Here is an 18,671-nt window from a genome sequence, read left to right on the forward strand (position 1 = left end):
CAATAATCTAGAAGACCTACCACCTCAAGACACTGAGATGCCACACAGCCCCAGCGCCTTGCCCTCTCATCACTTCTCTGACTCATGAGTGATCATAAGTTTCTCTGTTTGCTTGGCAGGTTCAGAGTCCATTTCTGATGTTTATCAATAAATGACTTAAATACAGATAGGCTGATACTGATTCTAACCTGATAAAGCCATCTCTCTATAACCCACCACAACCCCCAACCCCCAAAAACACCCTGAGAAAACTAGTGAAAGCCTCCTCCCCTGAACTCAGACTTTTTTTTTAATGGACAGTCCACACACAATGTTAATTTCAAGTGTGCAACATAGTGATTTGACAATTAAGCTTGGCTGGTGAGTCGATAAATTCAGATTTCTAATCTCACAACATATTCTCTTCAAGGAAGTTTGCAAGCACAGATTTCTGCTTACAGGGCTCACTTCTCTATGATTTCATCATGCTCACTATCTCCAAAGTGGATGAATAATTATCTTGGCCTGAGTAAGGTTGAAAAAAGGGAAGACAACTTTGCCACCACAGCAAAATACATAATTTTTTCCCTGAGTGGTGGCCCCAAATTTTAATCAAACATCTGCTTTGGCTTTTCAGCAGGTACAACTGAAGGAAGGACTGTAATACCTATCTCATCTTCAAAAATAATCAATTCCCCACTTTTCACCCCAGTCACTGACCTAATAATTTTCAGAACATCCTCCAAAATCCAATCTAAGTTTTCTTCTCAATCTATCCAACTAATATTGTTGGCTGTTAATCTAATATTTTATAAGAGGAACAAGGAAGTTTTAGTCTTCCTGGATGAAGGTGAGATGGGAATAAAGTATGCCCACAACAGATATGAACACAGGACAATGCAAAAGAAAATCAAAAAGAGATGGGGTGAGGAGGCATGGGCTCAATGGGTGAGAAGAAAGCAGAAAAGTAACAAGGTCTGTGGCTATGTGCATCCAAGTCACCTCATCCTGCCCTTTCTCTACCACAGCACATAAGGACCCATCACACTTCAGGCATTTGTTTATCCACCTCCAAGCTCTAAGTTCTGACAGAGAAAGAAGTGTTGTAGGCTTCACCGTCTCCCCAAAGCCCAGCCCAGTGCCTAGCAATGAGATGTTCTTACTAAGCATTTTTGGATCCATGAATGTATGAATCGATGAATGCAAGATCTAGTGAACAGAATCAGCAAGGAGACGGAGAAATATACACTATGTTTTGTACTGTAACCTAAATAAATTCAAAATGTAAGTGAAGATATATGTGTATAAATATTCACACAGCCACACATTAAGAAAAATGCCCAGAAAGGTGAGGGCAACCCAATGTTCCAAAACCAATGCTCAGGTATTCTGAAACCAATGCTTTTCTCCAGATGCTGGTTAAGACTTCACAGAGAAAAACTTGCATAAATCTAGTGCATGTGACTGACAATTAAAAATGACACACACCTCCGATGGATAAACAAAAACATATCCTTCCAAGAATAAATGACATCTGTGCAGATCGCTCTGAAGAACACTGAGCAGCCCTAGAGCAACTTATAGAAGAGACCACTTGCTGGTCTATCAGGGAGAGTCAGTGTGGGGAAGTCAGCTGAGGCAGAGGTGAGGTGTAATCTGACAATGATCATACCATGACCAAAGACTATTACAGAAAACAGCATGAAACAGAACTTAGGTTATCATTTCCTAATAGTGACTCTACTTACAGGAAAATACCCAACATTAGAATTCTATAATGCACAGCCTTCAAAGTAAACAGCTGGTAGCAATAGTTTCATTTTTCTAGTGCTCAGCAATGTAACAAAATATTCACTTTTGTAAGCAACAGAATTGGCATAGAGCAAGGAAAACTAAATGTTCAATTTTACACATCTTTAGATTTCACTATGCATAATGAAGTATGTTCCTTGAGTAGATCCTAAAGTGGCTAAGCAGCACACTAGGTAAAGTGGGCCCTACCTACTTACCTCATCCTGCATCTCACTCCTGTGACCAAAATCATTTCAAACTATGGCAGCTCTATAAAATTAACAGTTCTTATATTTCTCTTTGTCATTCCTCCCTTCACTTCCCGAATTACAGGATAATGCCTTGAAACTAAAGGCAATTCTGATAATTTAGTTCATATTTTTTCCTGTCATGCCTAAAACATGCCCAGTTACTCTACTGGCACATAAGGTGACATATTATGTTACAGGGGACATATAAACTGGAGACTAGAAAGAAACATAGAAGTGAAATCATTAAGAAGTGTAATGCATTTAAGATTCTATTTATAGTTAATCAGGAAAGACATTCAACTATTAGTCAACATCAGTCTAATGGTTATGCCTATCAGCATATAAAAACTTCTGGCTAAATGCTCATGCCAAGTCCACTGTGAAATGCAATTTTAAAATTTCAAACAGCTTTACCTTGAACTATTCAAAATCAATTCTTTTCTTAAAAAATGAAGGTGTACTTTACATGGACTAAAATTAACCCTTTTCTAGGGTATAGTTTTAACCATACAATCATGTAATGACCACCATAATTAAAACATAGAACTAGATCCTTTCCCAAGATGCCCCCATACCTCTTTGTAGTCCATTTCACTATGCATAATGAAGTCTTTGTAGTCTTTGTAGTCTTTCCCCCCATCCCCTGCCAACCACCGATCTATTTTCTGTTCTATAATTTTTGCCTTTTCCAGAATGTCACATAAGTGAAACTAGATAGCATATAGTCTTTTGACTTGGCTTCTTTTACTTAGCATAATAATGTATTTGAGACTAATCGATATTGTTTGAGGTATCAGCATTTTGTCTCGTGGTGTTAAGTACATAGTATCCTACAACATGAATATTCCAAAGTTCCTTTATCCATCTACCAGCTGAAAGATACCTCGGTTGTTTCCATTTTTTGGCAATTAAAAATAAAGCCACCAAAAACGTTTGTGTACAGGCTTTTGTGTGAACATAGTTTCATTTCATTTGGGTAAATAACTTAGGAGTGGGACTGCTTTAAATCTATTTTTGCAAGGTTGCTTTGCAGCTACTGTTTTTAAAGTTTCTTCAGTATATTCAGAAGAGTTTGCTATTAAAATAAATCCCTCTTTAAATTATTTTACAAAGTGGCAATAATTTAATTGTTTTAGAAGTCTGGATTTTTCTATGTGGGAGTTGCTTAAAATAGAGATTCACTTACACTGGTGGAAATTCAAACTCTTTACTCACACTGTAACTTTTTAAACTATGCATATCCTTGAAAAAAAACACATACACCCTAACCTACAATTCAGATGTTTTATTCCATATTCTTCCTAGTGTTAGCCATGGGAAAATGAGGAAAAAAGAGGAGAGGGCAATAACATTTATCCCTTCCAAATGACACTGTATATACCTCATCTCATTTAATCCTCACCATCAGCTGAGGTAAATGCCGTGTGCACTGTACTGGCAAGAACACTGGGCTCACACAAGACAAGCAATTTATACGGAGCCAACAGTTAGCCGGTGACACACGGACACAAGCTCAGGTATGTCTGCCCCCAAAAGCCCAAGCTCTTTACTGTATCTTGGGACCATAAGCTCCTAAAAACACTAATGCTAAGTTTATGTAATGTTCAGGGCCATGTGTAAGTAGGAATTTCCCAAGTGCTTTTAGAAGGCCATGATGACTCTTCCACATGCTATCTATCATACGTGAAAAATGGTAAGCTTTTTATTATGAGTAGTCCTGAAGGTATGACTACATTATAGTCATAAACATATGTTTTAAGGAACATGTTTTCATCCTACACCTTACAGGGTAAGACAACTCTGTGGCTAACCTATTTTGGTAGTGATCTCTGATAATCATAAGCAACTATAACATAAAATAGGAAATCTGTTTGGCTCACTTTCACATATGAAAGGCACACAATCTGAACAGGTTTCTACGGAAACCATGTTATTCTTCCAATGATGACTATCACTTTAGTCCACCCATTGGTAGGATACAATTTCCTCTGAAACATTCTGACTTTATTTGAAGTTCTTTCTATTTATTCACTGACCTAGATGTCAGGAATTGACATCATAACTCTGGCAGTTGAAGTAATAGCCGTGAGACTGGGAACAAATAAACATGTTCCTCTAGTTTGTAGATCTAGGGAAAGACATGTTAAACTTAATTTATCTTCCTCTCATGCCCCTCCCCAAAACCTCAGTTAATATCACAGATGAATTAAGTTGACAATTTGAAATTCCCTCAAATCTCCATTATATACTTAAATTACATACTTAACCCTGGTTAAGTTCAGGTAGGAACATCCCAGATGAATTAGTCCAGTAGGATGTGAAGGTCACTGCACCTACTTTAATTTTACAGCTACTAACTTAACAAGCACCTGCAGGCCTCAAGTTCACAGTCTAAACATCCTCAACAACTAAAGGCTGAAAGGTTTATTATCAAGTTTGATAGACCAAGTACCTACCTTAGAAAGAATACTGTGCTTTAGAAAAAGAATGCAGACTGCCTTATCAAAAAGAAGATAACTCAAGGATTAAAATAAATTTGGCTTTAGTGAAATTGTGAACCTTTTGTCATTTGAGTGGGTTGTGTATATACTAATATACACATGGCCTCCCTGTGCATTCAAACCACTAAACATTCCCGCAAGTGTGCTCAATTTCTCTGACAAATTTTTGTAAAAATGCTGGCCATGAAACTGGACTGGTTTCCACTCCACCAGAAAACTGGAGACTTTCTCTCCTAAGCTGACTGAGTTTCCTTAGTTAGAAGGGGTAGGAGTGACATAAAAATTCTTTTCAGTGGGCAGCCCGGGTGGCTCAGCGGTTTAGTGCCACCTTGGGTCCAGGGCCTGATCCTGGAGACCCGGGATCAAGTCCCACGTCAGGCTCCCTGCACAGAGCCTGCTTCTCCCTCTGCCTGTGTCTCTGCATCTCTCTCTGTGTCTCTCATGAATAAATAAATAAAATCTTTTAAAAAAAATTAAAAAAAAAATTCTTTTCAGTGTAAGAAGAAGAAACAATCACTAACCCAGGCATGGAAAACGATGATTCAATAACAAAAGAAGTATTCATCAATGAAGACTATTTACTTAATAAAGCCACAAGAAAAAAAAAAAAAAGTCACAAGAGCCTTCAGGTCCACAGTCTACCTAATAGATATATATCCCAAAACTACTGTTTCCCAAGCCTGATCAATCATAAATACCTGGGAAGCTTCTAAAAATACAATTTCCCAGAGAGAAGGCTAAAATGAACCCTGTGGTATTGGACTAGAATCGAAGTCTCCATGGACAAATATAGATGTGCTTATGCCTAGGCTAGAATGCATATTTAGCATCCTAGCTTTCTCTGTTAAGAAGATATAGAATCAAGGACAGTATAGAAGCAACAAGCACACCTAGAGGCCAGATCTTGGGTTTCTAAATACCATTCTCTATTAAAAAGAACCAGGACTCCTTGGAGTAGTTAATTCCAGGGCTGGAGTAAAGGAAAAACAAGTTGAGGCTGGAACATCTAATAGTGCCAGAAAGTAGGAAATGGTTAAAAATCAAAAGAATAGTCATATGTTGAAGGAACACAGGAGCTAATGTGAATGATCTCCCAATGGCTAAAGCTAACACAACTTGGGCAACTAAATAATGATAGCATTTGACTACAACCTACAGAATAAAATACTCATGAATCTACATTGACATAAGTTAATAAATAAGCAGGGAGAAGAAGGGGCAGCTTTCTCTTAAAGAGGAATCCCCATTAATATCACTATTAGACCCCCACAGTAATAACTGTGGCATGCAATGGATGTTAAAAATAGAGGACAAAAGTTTGAGGAGAAACAGGTTGTTTATATATTCTCAAAGTCTCTCCTAGGATATATATTCATTACAAAAGGAAAAAAAGTTTACAGTGGAGAAACCTGGCAGATACCATCTTAAGCAAATTAGATAAACTTCACCAGTAATAAAACATATTACCATCAGGGAACTCCCGATAGGACATCATGTCTGTGGTATTCTAGCCAAGAATACATGACCTCCATCTAATTAGGAGACAATATCAGACAAACTCAAATTGAGGGAAATTCTACAAAATATCTGACCAGTACTCATCGAAAGGGTTAAAGCCACAAAAGACAACAACAGACTGAGAAATTGTTACTGGCAGACTACAGTGACTTTTCCAAATGCAAGTCTGGGATTTTGGATTTGATCCTGAAACAGAAAAGGACTTTAGTGGAAAAAAATATGAATAAAGTCTATAGTTTAGTGGCCTTTTTAATGATTTGAGAGAGAGACCAAGTGAGAGCAGTGGACATCAGGGGCAGAAGCAGAGAGAGAGAGAGAGAGAAATCCCCAGCAGGCTTCCTGCTGAGCACGGGGCCAGATGGGGGCTCAATTCCAGGACCCTGAGATCATGACCTGCGCTGAAATTAGAAGTCAGATGCTCAACCAGCTAAGTCAGCCCCTGTAGTTTAGTTTTAAAAACAAAAAAATTCCGGATGCCTGGGTGGCTCAGTGGTTGAGTGTTTGCCTTCAGCTCAGGGTGTGATCCCAGGGTCCAGGGATCGAGTTCCACATCAGGATCCTTGCATGGAGCCTACTTCTCCCTCTGCCTGTGTCTCTGCCTCTCTCTCATGAATAAATAAATAAAATCTTTAAAAAAAATTCCTAGGCTCCACTATATCCTTTATTGTCTAAGAAATCTATTTTGTTTTGTTTTTCCTTTTGGTGTGTATTTAAAGTTCAGAAGAGGTTCACTGTCCTTGGCTGCCACTAGAATCAATGAGGAGCTCTGAGGAACCTCTGATGATTAGGCCACTGACCCTAGATTATAAGAACAAGTACTTTTTAAAGCTCCAAGAGACCCCAAAATGGCAGTTTATCAAGCTGCGTCTGAGGCAAGGTGATCAATGCCCAGTTCCCTCTTGAAAATACCTTGCTGCATGGGGTTGTGAACAGAACCGAAGGGTGTACTTCCTATTCCTCTCTTGTCTCACTTCCCCTAAAGGAATTATTTTTCTAATAAGTTCTGAATATCAGTCTATAATGGTTATGACTTCATGCTTTGTAAGAATATAAAAGATGACAAATGATTTTTATAATCTTAACTACTGCCCCTTGACCTCTAACTTACCATAGCCTCTCTATTTGCAGTTCAAGTGGAGTTCAGAGAAGTCTCAGAGAATGCAATAAAACTCTAGAGATTACACAGCTCTCTCTTCCTGTTTTCCTGGGATTCACCATAGGAGAATTTCTGAGGAAGGTCTTTTCTACATAGACACAGCTAGGAGTAAGATAGTATGACACCAAGGGCACACAAAGTTCTAAACATGATTTTATCACAGAATTAAAATGGTACTCTAATGAAATAAGATGAGCATATTACTACTTCCACCCTTTCACAAATACCTTCCCTAAGTACCTTAGGTTAAAGCAAAGAGAGCTCAAATAATGATTTTAGATTATGTAACGGATTTCAAAGAAGGGACAAATTAAAAAAATATATCTCTAGAAAGAGTGAAAAATAACCAATAAAAATTATTTTCCCTTTCAATTAGATAATAATGTGCAACACAAAAATTATCTACTCTAGAATTTTTTCTACAATTTTTTTCTTCAAATGGGTTGATTTTGAGTATTTAATACCTAAAACGTGAGTGTAAAACATTATATAAAAAGATAAGTGTTTTTTCCAAGAGAGGTAAGATTTTTATTTAGATCCTTTCAGACAGTTGTGTCCAAGTCCTTTAGACTAGACCATAATGGGATTACGACTTATTTTTCCTATGTACATTTCCTGACCAGCATCTGGATCAAATTGGCAAAACTGGGATTATCCTAATAAACGAGGTGAAACAGTTGAGCTAACTGAGAGGATGTAATCCACAAAATTCCTGAGGTCATCTGTGTCTTCAGGATTAAAGAGGCAAATGAGTTGTGAAAAGCAAAGATTCTAGAATTTATTCCCCCCAAAACTGCCTACCTAGTAATACCACCACATTTCTGTGAGGAAATAAAATTCAATGCAACTAGTATTTAGGTTTATGAACACTCTCCATGCTGGATTGGAGGAAAATGTTTGGTTTTAGACCCATTCACCCAGTGCTATTCTAGGATTTCGGGCAGCAGGAAGTAATGAAAAAATGTGCTACGGGTAAGGGGACTGAGGGGAGGCTTCTCCATCCTCCACCAAATATTTCCTAACTCCGTGTAAAACACTGCCCCAAGCCACATGCCCCGCCTACCAGGTGACTTGCTATCTTCTACCACCGGTGTAGTTTACAGTAAATCTTGCTATCAATAACACACATAAAATTCTCTCCCACAACAATAAGCTTTTTGGATTCAACCACACTAGTGCCCATGTCCTCTGATAGAGCACAGAGGGACAAGGATGGAGAAGCAGTGCACTCTTGCTTCCTGGAGTTCCCTGCAGCTGGTGAGGACATGAAGACAGAGATCCAGTTCACACTTCTACCCCATGAGCGTGTCTCACAGCCCTCTGTGCATGGGATTCTCAACTCTAATAAGAATGGCCAGATGCCATCTGGAGTCTCCACAGAAAGGCTTGATTCTAGAAGCATTTCCTAGGATTACAAATTTGGCTGAGAACTCCTGTAGTACATGCTGCCCTAATTTAAAAATGCAGTCAAGGTAGTTTAAAATAAGTGATGGAAAACAAGGCCAGCAGATTATTTTGGAACTTCAAGGTATTTAAATATGAAATAATTTGGCCATTTCCTTACCAACTAAAGGAATTATCCTCATCTATTTAAAAATTATGGAAACTATTTTTCCAATTCCTAATTTCTAACAAAGCACAAAAGTCTTCTTCTGGTTTTTTAAAATCATGAGATTTATACATTTATGTTCCAAACCCACAAAATCATCTCAAGATAGAGACATTCACCCAGGCAGTATATGAAAAGTAAGGAGTGTCAGGGTCACTGAGGGCCTGGACCCCTGAAAACTAGGTTTTTCCCTCTCCCTCTTGCCACACACACACACCCAAGTTACAAAGTCTAACTATTACATCATCAGTACAGCTTATTAAGCAGATATCAAATCTAGTGTCCCAAACAGGAGCCATTCAGAAAATCAAAGTATCTCTTGGGGCAGGGAGGTGATTCATGGGACTTAAATGTTCTAACATTAATATAAAAGGGAACTGTTAATAAAATGCAATCTAATCAAATACCTGTTAACCTCTCTCTAGAAAACACCAGTAGTAGGAAGCATAAGAACTTTGTCCCAAGATAGGTGGTTTGTGTGTTATTACTATTCACTAAAAGAATTTTTTAAATATTTCATAAAGATTCAGCTATGTTCACTACTGTCCCCTCTGACCTCAACAAATATGCATGAATCCATATATACATATACACCATAATATTAAAAAGGAAATTTCAGAAGTAAACTGCTTCTCTCCCTATACTTGACTTCCATTCACATGCAAACAATGTTCAGTTCCATTAGTTCCTAAGAACCCTGAACAAGTACACTTTCATCAAGAAATCCAAAAAGCAAAAAAAGCACACAAACATGGTAATATTTTTAAAGGTAACAAAAATTTATATAACTTTAAAATCAACATGATTATGAACCACAGATTTTAGAAATTATGTTTTTTTTTACTCTTTTTCATAAACACATACATCCTTAATTTTCTAAGAAATACCTTTCTTTAGTTAATGGTAAAAACCTCAGATTATTTTTAAAGGAAAAGGTTTCACAGGGTTAAATTATATTGTCCTTAATTTACCTGATTTTATTTCCTTAATGCTGACTTCTAGAACTTACACTTATATATGATTTATTTTGGATCTTGTCTAGATTAAAAAAAAAAAAAAAGAACTCAATTGCATTTTCGTCACATGTCAAGCTTACAATATTTTTTTGTTTCCAATCATAGGAGAGGGAAATACTGCAATCACTCTTTTGTATTATGTATCAGAATAAAATGCTAGTTTCAAAATACTAGTTTAGTTTTCAAAAAATTTTGGCTAGGACAATAAAAACCATAAAACTTTTAAATGCTTTTTATTCAACTACTGCACTTACCTGCAAAGAATGTGAAACCATGTATGTTTAATCTGAAACCTAGTTTTAAAAAATTCTGTTTAAAGCAGCAACCTCATTTTTTTCTCGGCAGAAAGTTATTTGTTAAATAATAAACAGAAAAAAGTAGAAAGATGATGTAGCATGACTGAGGGAGAGCAGGTACCAAATATTTCAGCTAAATGTAATACTAAATTTAATAAAATCCAGTAGGGTGCTACATTTTCCAAAGAAAAGGCATTAACCCTCTTCTCTCAGTACTACCCAGATTGAGCAAGCAAGCGAAGGGAACAGGACATCAGTGCATGTAACTCACCAGGATGCCAGCAGGGGCCTTTCCATGGTAAACACCTCCAGTTTTACTTAATGAGCCTTCATGAACCTTCTCCTCCTCCTCCTCATCTTTACTATCTTCTTCTAAATAAAACATCTTAAAACTGAGCTAGCTCATCAAGCATGGTTTTTTCCCCAGAGAAAAAGCTACAGTTCTAAATTATCAAAACGGAAAGCCACTCTGCTGACAAACTGAATGCAAACTGTTTGCCGACCCAGTAATATGGTTAAAACCGAAAGGAAATGGTTCTTAAAAAAAAAAAAAAAAAAAAGCAATACATAAACGACTTTACCAATAAGATTTGCTCAAAACACCTCTCAACCCCTTCTCTCTGAAGGAGATAAGGAGGGGCATGGGACAGGCTATGCCATATGTTTACACTGATAGGTACCAAGACCTGCCCAATCACATGACGGTCACCGCAGCTTCCATCACACAGGACAGGGATTGAGTTAATGATTCTCTAAATCAATCACATCCTCATTTTTAGAAATAAAAACAACTATATATAAAGAGAAGTAATCTTATAAAAATTAATCATTTGAGGGAAAACAGTATATATGTATTTTGTAAGTATCAACAAGCTTCCCAAAGACAGCAGGTTATATATGCTCTATAGAACTCAGTAACAACTTTTTGCCCTATTGGCATGACTCAAAATATTTTCACAATTCCAGATGGAAGATAGTATGCTCAGCCCTGTAAATAATGAAAAAGTTTAATAATAAATTATGTTAATATATTAATTATATTTTTACATAATAATAACTGAACAATTTAAGAGTATGACACTGCAACACTATAAAATGCAAACATTCCTGGTATTTTCTATTTCTCCATAAATCAACATCTAGTAACTTCAAGTGAACTTTTCTAAAACTCAAAAACATACTTAATACATATGGACAAAATATAGTTTTTAATTAAAAATATACTATTTTCTTCAATACAGTGTGGTTATATTGTGGCTAGAACCAACTGAGATGTGCTGTAAGCATAAAATACAATAAAAATGAAGTGTGAAATAAATTCCTAATTTTTTCATATATACATGTTAAAATAACTTTTTGATATAGAGTTAAATAAGATATATTCTTTAAATTAAATTATCCTTTTTTTTTACTTTATGTAATTTAAAATTATGTATATAACTCCTATTATATATCTATTGGACAAAGCACCATCTTAGGGCCCAGAGACAATCTTGAGAACAAGGAGAGAAAAAGGACATTCAGCCAGAGTTCTACTAATGAAGAAATGAAGATAAAAGGATTTCTCATCATGCTATAAAAGTACCAAATTAATTCATCAACAATATACTAGCTGAGCCTCATATATTTAATGATGTTCAAATTATTAAACTTTTTCTTCTGCTGGTAATCACAAAAAGACAGTATTTCCAAATGTTTGATCAAGTAAAAGGAGGCTGATAATGTTTACTACAGCAATATACCACCAAGATACACAGAAGAGTATTAAATGGCTGAATTAAAAACAAAATTCACCAGTATGAGAAAGAGCAAAAATGTATCTTTCATTCAGTACGTTACACTGCCCGGTGCCCAGCCTACCCAACACTAATGTGAGCCTGGAGTACATGTAAGTGCCCATGGGTGCTTGTAGCCTAACTCAGTATACATCAGTTAACACAAATTCTTCCCTTTAAAAGAGAAGTGATTTTTTTTTTTTAATCTAAATATCACATAACATTTAACAAGTTAAACCTTTCCTTCCGTGTCTGGATCCCAAGCATCAGATGGTAGTAAGAAAAAAACTGGTATTGGGGTGCTGCCAATGGGAAAATAATAAAAGGAGAAATAAGACATCAGGGAGAAGGGGAAGTAAAAGAGAATGAGAAAGAAGAGTAAAGAGAAACTACATAACTACATAAGATGAGGAAGGAGGGAAAAAAAAAAAAGAGGAAATAAAACCGGAAGAGATGAGAAAATACATAGGTGGAATACTAGAAACTGTTAAGAAGAAGGGTATATGTGGGATAAAGAAACAGGCAAAAAGGAAAAACAAAAACTTTATCCATTTTAAAAGTGAGTCAACTAAGGGGCGCCTGGATGGCTCAGGCGGCTGAGTGTCCCACTCTTGGTTTCAGCTCAGGTCATGATCTCAAGGTGTTGTCAAACCCTGCATCAGGCTCTGCACTCAGCACAGAGTCTGCTTGAGATTCTTTTCCCACTCCCTCTCCTTCCCCAAACCCCGACTCCTGTGCTCTCTCTCTCTCAAATAAATAATTTTTTTTTTTAAGTGAGTAAATTGAGGCCCAGCAAGACATCAGGCAGTTAGGCCAAGGTCACCCACCTAGACCCAAGTTCTGGTTCAGTACTTTCTCCCATGATGCCAGGTTACAACCAGAAGAGAAAGTGCTGAACAAAGGAGAATGAAGTTCCACCAGAAGGAAAGACAGAGGGCTAACAAGAGAAGAAAGTCAAGAGCCAGAGGTTGGTGGGTATGAACTCTCCTCAAGCACACTTCACCTCAAAGGTTTCTTACACAACAACCAGGCCCTAGGCCAATCACTTCAGTTTCCTGCTAGTTTTGGTGTTGTTTCACTGTTTGGACTGATGACTCACAGAATGTTCTGACTGCAAGTGAGCACACACCATGGACCCAGACAGGGTGAGTTCATCTTCCAAACACTGACTCTGCAAGAGGCACCCACCTCCAGTTTTCCCCTGTGGTGACCTGTGGATCACCTGACTCCCAACTAGTACCCAACATTCTAGTTCTGGCCCATCATTTGAGTGGCGGCACTTGGACTTGGTCAATGAAAGTTAAAACTACAACCAACAGTTCCTAACATCTATATGATTTTTCAAAGAAAAACACTACTGTACTGCCAATTTTTTTCTCGAAAGCAAAGATAAATGGTTGAGTATCAAGTGAGACTGCTTTTTACTTTTACACAGCGTCTTTAATAACCTTTAAAAAATGCATAGAAATTGGAAGTTTTTCCTAGACTTCAATCTTTCCAGAAAAAGTCTAGCTTAAGGAAATAGAAACAAAGCTATAATGCTAATCAGGAGAGTCAGACTCTTTTCTTAGACTCCACAGATAATAATGATGCTAGTAAAATACACACTTTTTTTTTTAAACTACTAATCCCCAAAGTATATGAGACCAGGTATTAAAAGGCTTTTTAAGAAGACATAAGGATTTACTTAAAACTTCCTAATCTGAAACCTGCTTATCACAGGTTGAGCTAAATTGGTTCAATATAAGTAGTTACCCCACAAGTTATATTCAGACTTTAATTCAAAAAGTGAAAATAATCTACACCCTCCAGTGGTCAGACTGTGGAAGAGCAATTTATTTCTACTGAATTAACCAATGAAGAGATAAGAACACTAAAAAGTTCAGATAGATTAGTAGAAAATCATGATGAAAATATTTTTTAAAGCCTCAGTTACAATGAATTCATAATCTGTACCATAATTGTTTTACAGTAAAGGAATTAACTCAAGTACATTTCTATATTTTCAAGGGCACTCATGACAAAGAGACCCACATACAAAGGACCACAGTCCACCTGAAAGAGTTCCTTGAGCCAGATGGCTCTCTTATCATATATACCAATGCTACTTCTATATCTGATTAAGTACTTACAGACCAAGAATTCAACAATAATCTCTTGATATGTAGTTTCCTGGGGAAAGTGTAAAAATTCTAGCATATATAAAATCATATAAATAATAATAAATATGCTAGAACCTCAAGAGGTAAGTGTCTAAAAGGACATAACCAATTGACATTCCATATACGTAACTATCACAGACAATGAGAACCTACTCAAGTTTTACAGCTGCTAGATGGAGAAGTCAGGATATAATAAACCAAGGCCTGACTCCTGAGCCTTTGCTTTTAACTGTATCGCTGACATGTAATTTAAAATTTGCTTGCTATCATTTAGTAAGCTTAAAGAAAATAGCACCCAAGCAACTGGGACTATCATTTTAATAAGGAATCATCATAGGCACTGCTGAGAAAAGTCATCCTGGTAGGACAAACAGGTGAGAATATAAATTATCTATAGCCTTAAATGCCCCCCACCCCCAAACAGAATCTGGCAACCCTGTGATAGGCTCTCTTCCAATTTGTTTCTTTTTCAAACCTGCAAGTTTCTCAACTTGACTATGCCCACATCACCCTTCCCTCCCCATCAGAATATGCAGCATTTCATACTCTTGTATGCAGGTTCATTTATGTTCTTCAGGAAATGAATAGCAAAATGGCTAAGATACATTGCTATGACAATAACTTAAGGAATTTGCTTTTATGATATTAAGAAACATCTATCCTACATCTAATTCTCTTACCAGATTTTAATCAAATGCCTATATTCAAAGTAAAACAAAAATAATCAGAACTCTTAGATTGTCTTTCAGAAATCAATTCTGCCTACTTGAATCTAAAAGTCCCCTAAAATGCTTAAGAAAAAAAATACAGCATGGGTACCCAGATTTATATATGACAATAGTTATATTTCACACATAACAACAAATGCAATTCTAAGATGGCAGGATTAGTTGCATTTGGTAAAGCCTTAAGTCAGCTTTGCTACTCTTAGAGGTTAAATGCTAGTAATGTCTAAAATTTAACCTTGCAATGCCAGGACAATAGAGGATCCAAGAAAGCAAAGAAGCATCTCAGAGCAGCAAGTTTAAAAGAAAGATTTTTCCTCTTTTAAGGACATAGTACCACTGAAACAGAGACAGCATGTGACATTTTATAACTATCCCCCCCGTCCCATGCAACAAACTTCATAAAACTCTCTGAAGAATAGGTATTTAGTTTGTGTAAAAATCATTAGCCTTGGCAACAAATTAATTCTACTCAAGCTTTTTATATATATCTTTTAATCACAAAACTTCTGGATATAAAAAGAAATAAAGCAAACAAAGGTAATCTAAGCTAAATGTTCATGAGAAATTGTATGGCAAGCCAGTATTTATACTGAAACCATAGAAAAAAACACAATACGAGCAGCCTAGTACTAGTTATCTAGTATTTGAGTCATACTCTAGAGCTAGTCCTTTGCATATATTATCTTTGATCTACACTTCTGTGAAAGATTTGCTTTTATCCCTATGTGTTTGCAAATGAAGAAATAGAATAAGAGAGATTACATGATATAGTCAAGGTTATCAGCTAGTTTTTAGCAGTGCCAGAGCCAGGTTCAAACTCTAATCCACTTATTTCCAAATTTCAAGATGTCTTCTATAGTATTTTCTAGGACTTCATATTAGGTTGGAACACAGATTTAATGAGCTAGGTATTTTAAAAATCTCAAATACAAATGAATCTAAAAGAATAAAATATTTAGGAATAAAACTAATCATAATCAAAGAGATAAAAACTTGCATATTTAAAATTACAAAACATGGGATCCCTGGGTAGCTCAGGTGTTAAGCGCCTGCCTTGCACCCAGGGCGTTTTCCTGGAGTCCCGGGCTTGAATCCCACATCAGACTCCCTGCATGGAGCCTGTTTCTCCCTCTGCCTGTGTCTCTGCCTCTCTCTCTCTCTCTCTCATGAATAAATAAATAAATAAAAATCTTTAAAAAAATTACAAAACATTGCTCAAAGAAATTTAAAAGGACCTAAGTGAAAAAAGACATCATGTTCGTGGCACGAAGACTTAGTATTGTTAAAATGTCAATACCACTCAAATCTGCAATCTAGATTCAACACAATCCCTATCAAAACTTCAAAAGACTTTTTTGCAGAAATATAAAGCGAATCCCCAAACTGATATGGAATTATAAGGGGCCGAAAACAATCCTGAAAAGGAAGAACAAAGTTACTGATTTTAGCAGTTACTACAAAGCTACAGTAATCAAAATAGTGTGGTACTGGCACACAGACAGATATACAGACCAATAGAGTAGAACTCAGTCCAGAAATAAACCCAAACATCCATAGCTGGCCAATGACTTTTTTTTTTTTTTTTTTTTTGCCAATGACATTTTAAAAAGATTTTATTTATTTTGAGAGAGAGCAAGTGACCACATGTATGAGCAGGGGGAAGGACAGAGGCAGAGAATCCCAAACAGATTCCACACTGGGCACAGAGACCAATTCCAGACTCAATCTTACGACCCTGAGATCATGATCCAAGCCAAAATGAAAGAGTCAGATGCTCAACCAACTGAGCCACCCAAGTGCCTGACAGCCAATGATTTTTGACAAGGGTGCCAAGTCCATTCAATACGAAAAGAGTCTCTTTAATGTATGGTACCAAGAATGGGATTTCCACATACAAAGGAATGAAGTTGGAACCCTATCTCACATCACATAGAAAAATTAACTCAAAATGGACCAATGTCCTAAAATAAGGGCTAAAAACACACAAATTTTACAAGGAAACATGGAGTAAATATTCATGATTTTTTATTTGGCAAATGATTCTTAGATATGACATCAAAAGCATGAATAACAACAGAAAAACATAGATAAACTGGATTCCATCAAAATTTAAAACTTTTTTTTGTATCAAAGGACATTATCAAGGAAGTGAAAAGACAAACTACATCATGGGAGAAAAATACCTGCAAATCCCGTATCTAAATAAGCATTTAATATCTAGAATATATAAAGAATTTTTATCAAGACCATAAAGACAATCCAATTAAAATATACGCAAAAGGCCTAAGAAGCTCTCCAAAGAAGATATACAAATGGTCAATAAGTACATGAAAAGATGCTCAACATCATTAATCATTAAGGAAATGCAAATCAAAACCATAGTGAAATATCACTTCGTTTCCACTAGGATGGCTATAAAAATAAAACAAGAAAATAAGTGTTGCTGAAGATGTAGAAAATTTGAAATCTTTGTGCAACTGAAATCTGATGGGACTGTGAAATGGTGGTCATTGGGGAAAGTAATTTGGCAGTCCTCAAAAAGCTAAAGCTAGGGATCCCTGGGTGGCTCAGTGGTTTGGCACCTACCTTCAGCCCAGGGAGTGATCCTAGAGTCCCAGGATCGAGTCCCACGTTGGGCTCCTTGCATGGAGCCTGCTTCTCCCTCTGCCTTGTCTCTCTGTCTCTCATGAATAAATGAATAAAATCTTAAAAAAAAAAAAAAAAAGCTAAAGCTGGAGTTACCATATGATCCAGCAACTCGACTAGATACATATCCCAAGTAACTGAAAACAAGGACTTGTAAACCAATATTCACAGCAGCATTAGTCACAATAGCTAAAAGGTGGAACCCAAATAAGCTCTCAAGTATACCCTCTTTAGAGAAAATGTACACATCATTAGTAAATGTGTATATCCATGTAATTGTGAATCTAATTTTGGGGTTTGAGGAGCTGCTGGAACGTCTCAATGGCTCGTATGGAGAACCCAAGTAAAGAACCCCTGATTCTAATTCAAGCTGTTGTTTGAAAGACAAGAACATGCAGGAACTGAAAAATTAAATTGCTTCCCAGCTGAATTAGATAAAACATTCTCAATCTTTGTAATTTGAAGCCTTGCATCATGTAACAACCCTTAAAATGGAACAGTATAGAATATATGGAAATACATGCCATTCATTCCTTCAGAAGGGATGGTGCTGTGGAAATATTCATTTAACACATATTTTTCCAGTGTCTACTATATATGTCAGGCACCAGTACTGCCTTTATCCCTGGACAAAAGGAGTTCCTGCCCCAGGCCCTGCACTTTGCATGGCCCTCCATACCACAAACCCCAAATAAAAAGACAGCATTTATTTTATTACTTACTATTTTCATATTTTCAGATCTCTAGGCAAGGGTTTTTTTTGTTTTGTTTTTTACAATCTACCTCATGGAGGAGGGACGCACAAGCCAAACTGCTCCTACACTTGCCCCTCAAACCTCCCCAGCCTACATGTGCTAGTGCTCAGGCTGTGACAGGACGGGGCAATGCTGCGAAACAGCCAATGGTGGGAATGTTGGCCAGGCCAGGGACGTGACTGGATTCATAGCTTTAGTTAGACCAAGGTTTCTCAACCTTGGCATAGGCACACTGAAGTCAGATCATTTTTTCTAGGGTGTGAAGGGGCACACTATCCCTGATCTCCAACCACTAGATGCCAGTAGCACTCTCCCCAGTTGTGCCAAGCAAAAATGTCTCCAGTCATTGTTTTTTTTTTTTTTTTTAAAGAGTTTTATTTATTTATTCATGAGAGAGAGAGAGAGAGAGAGAGAGACTGAGAGAGGGAGAGGCTGAGACCCAGGCAGATGAAGAAGCAGGCTCCATGCAGGGAGCCTGATGTGGGACT

The 18,671-nt window shown here is 36.8% G+C and overlaps 1 protein-coding gene across 4 annotated transcripts in view; it reads right to left on the minus strand.

Moving 5' to 3' along the window:
- LPIN2 (lipin 2) overlaps positions 1-18,671 on the minus strand; it is an 81,142-nt gene that overhangs the window by 46,457 nt on the left and 16,014 nt on the right. Inside the window, exon 1 of one of the 4 annotated variants that reach the window (XM_038543720.1) lies at positions 17,369-17,403. The exons of 2 other annotated variants lie outside the window; for them this stretch is intronic. Coding sequence is in view for 1 of the 2 variants with exons in the window: in XM_038543717.1 (XP_038399645.1) it covers positions 10,389-10,502 (114 nt within the window). In the remaining variant the exon portion in view is untranslated. Of the gene's footprint in view, positions 1-10,388; positions 10,593-17,368; positions 17,404-18,671 lie in introns of those variants that run through there. One more of the 4 variants, XM_038543717.1, reaches the window with a different exon arrangement.

The sequence above is a fragment of the Canis lupus genome, chromosome 7, assembly GCF_011100685.1.
Source record: "Canis lupus familiaris isolate Mischka breed German Shepherd chromosome 7, alternate assembly UU_Cfam_GSD_1.0, whole genome shotgun sequence".
In the NCBI taxonomy this organism is placed as follows: domain Eukaryota; kingdom Metazoa; phylum Chordata; class Mammalia; order Carnivora; family Canidae; genus Canis; species Canis lupus.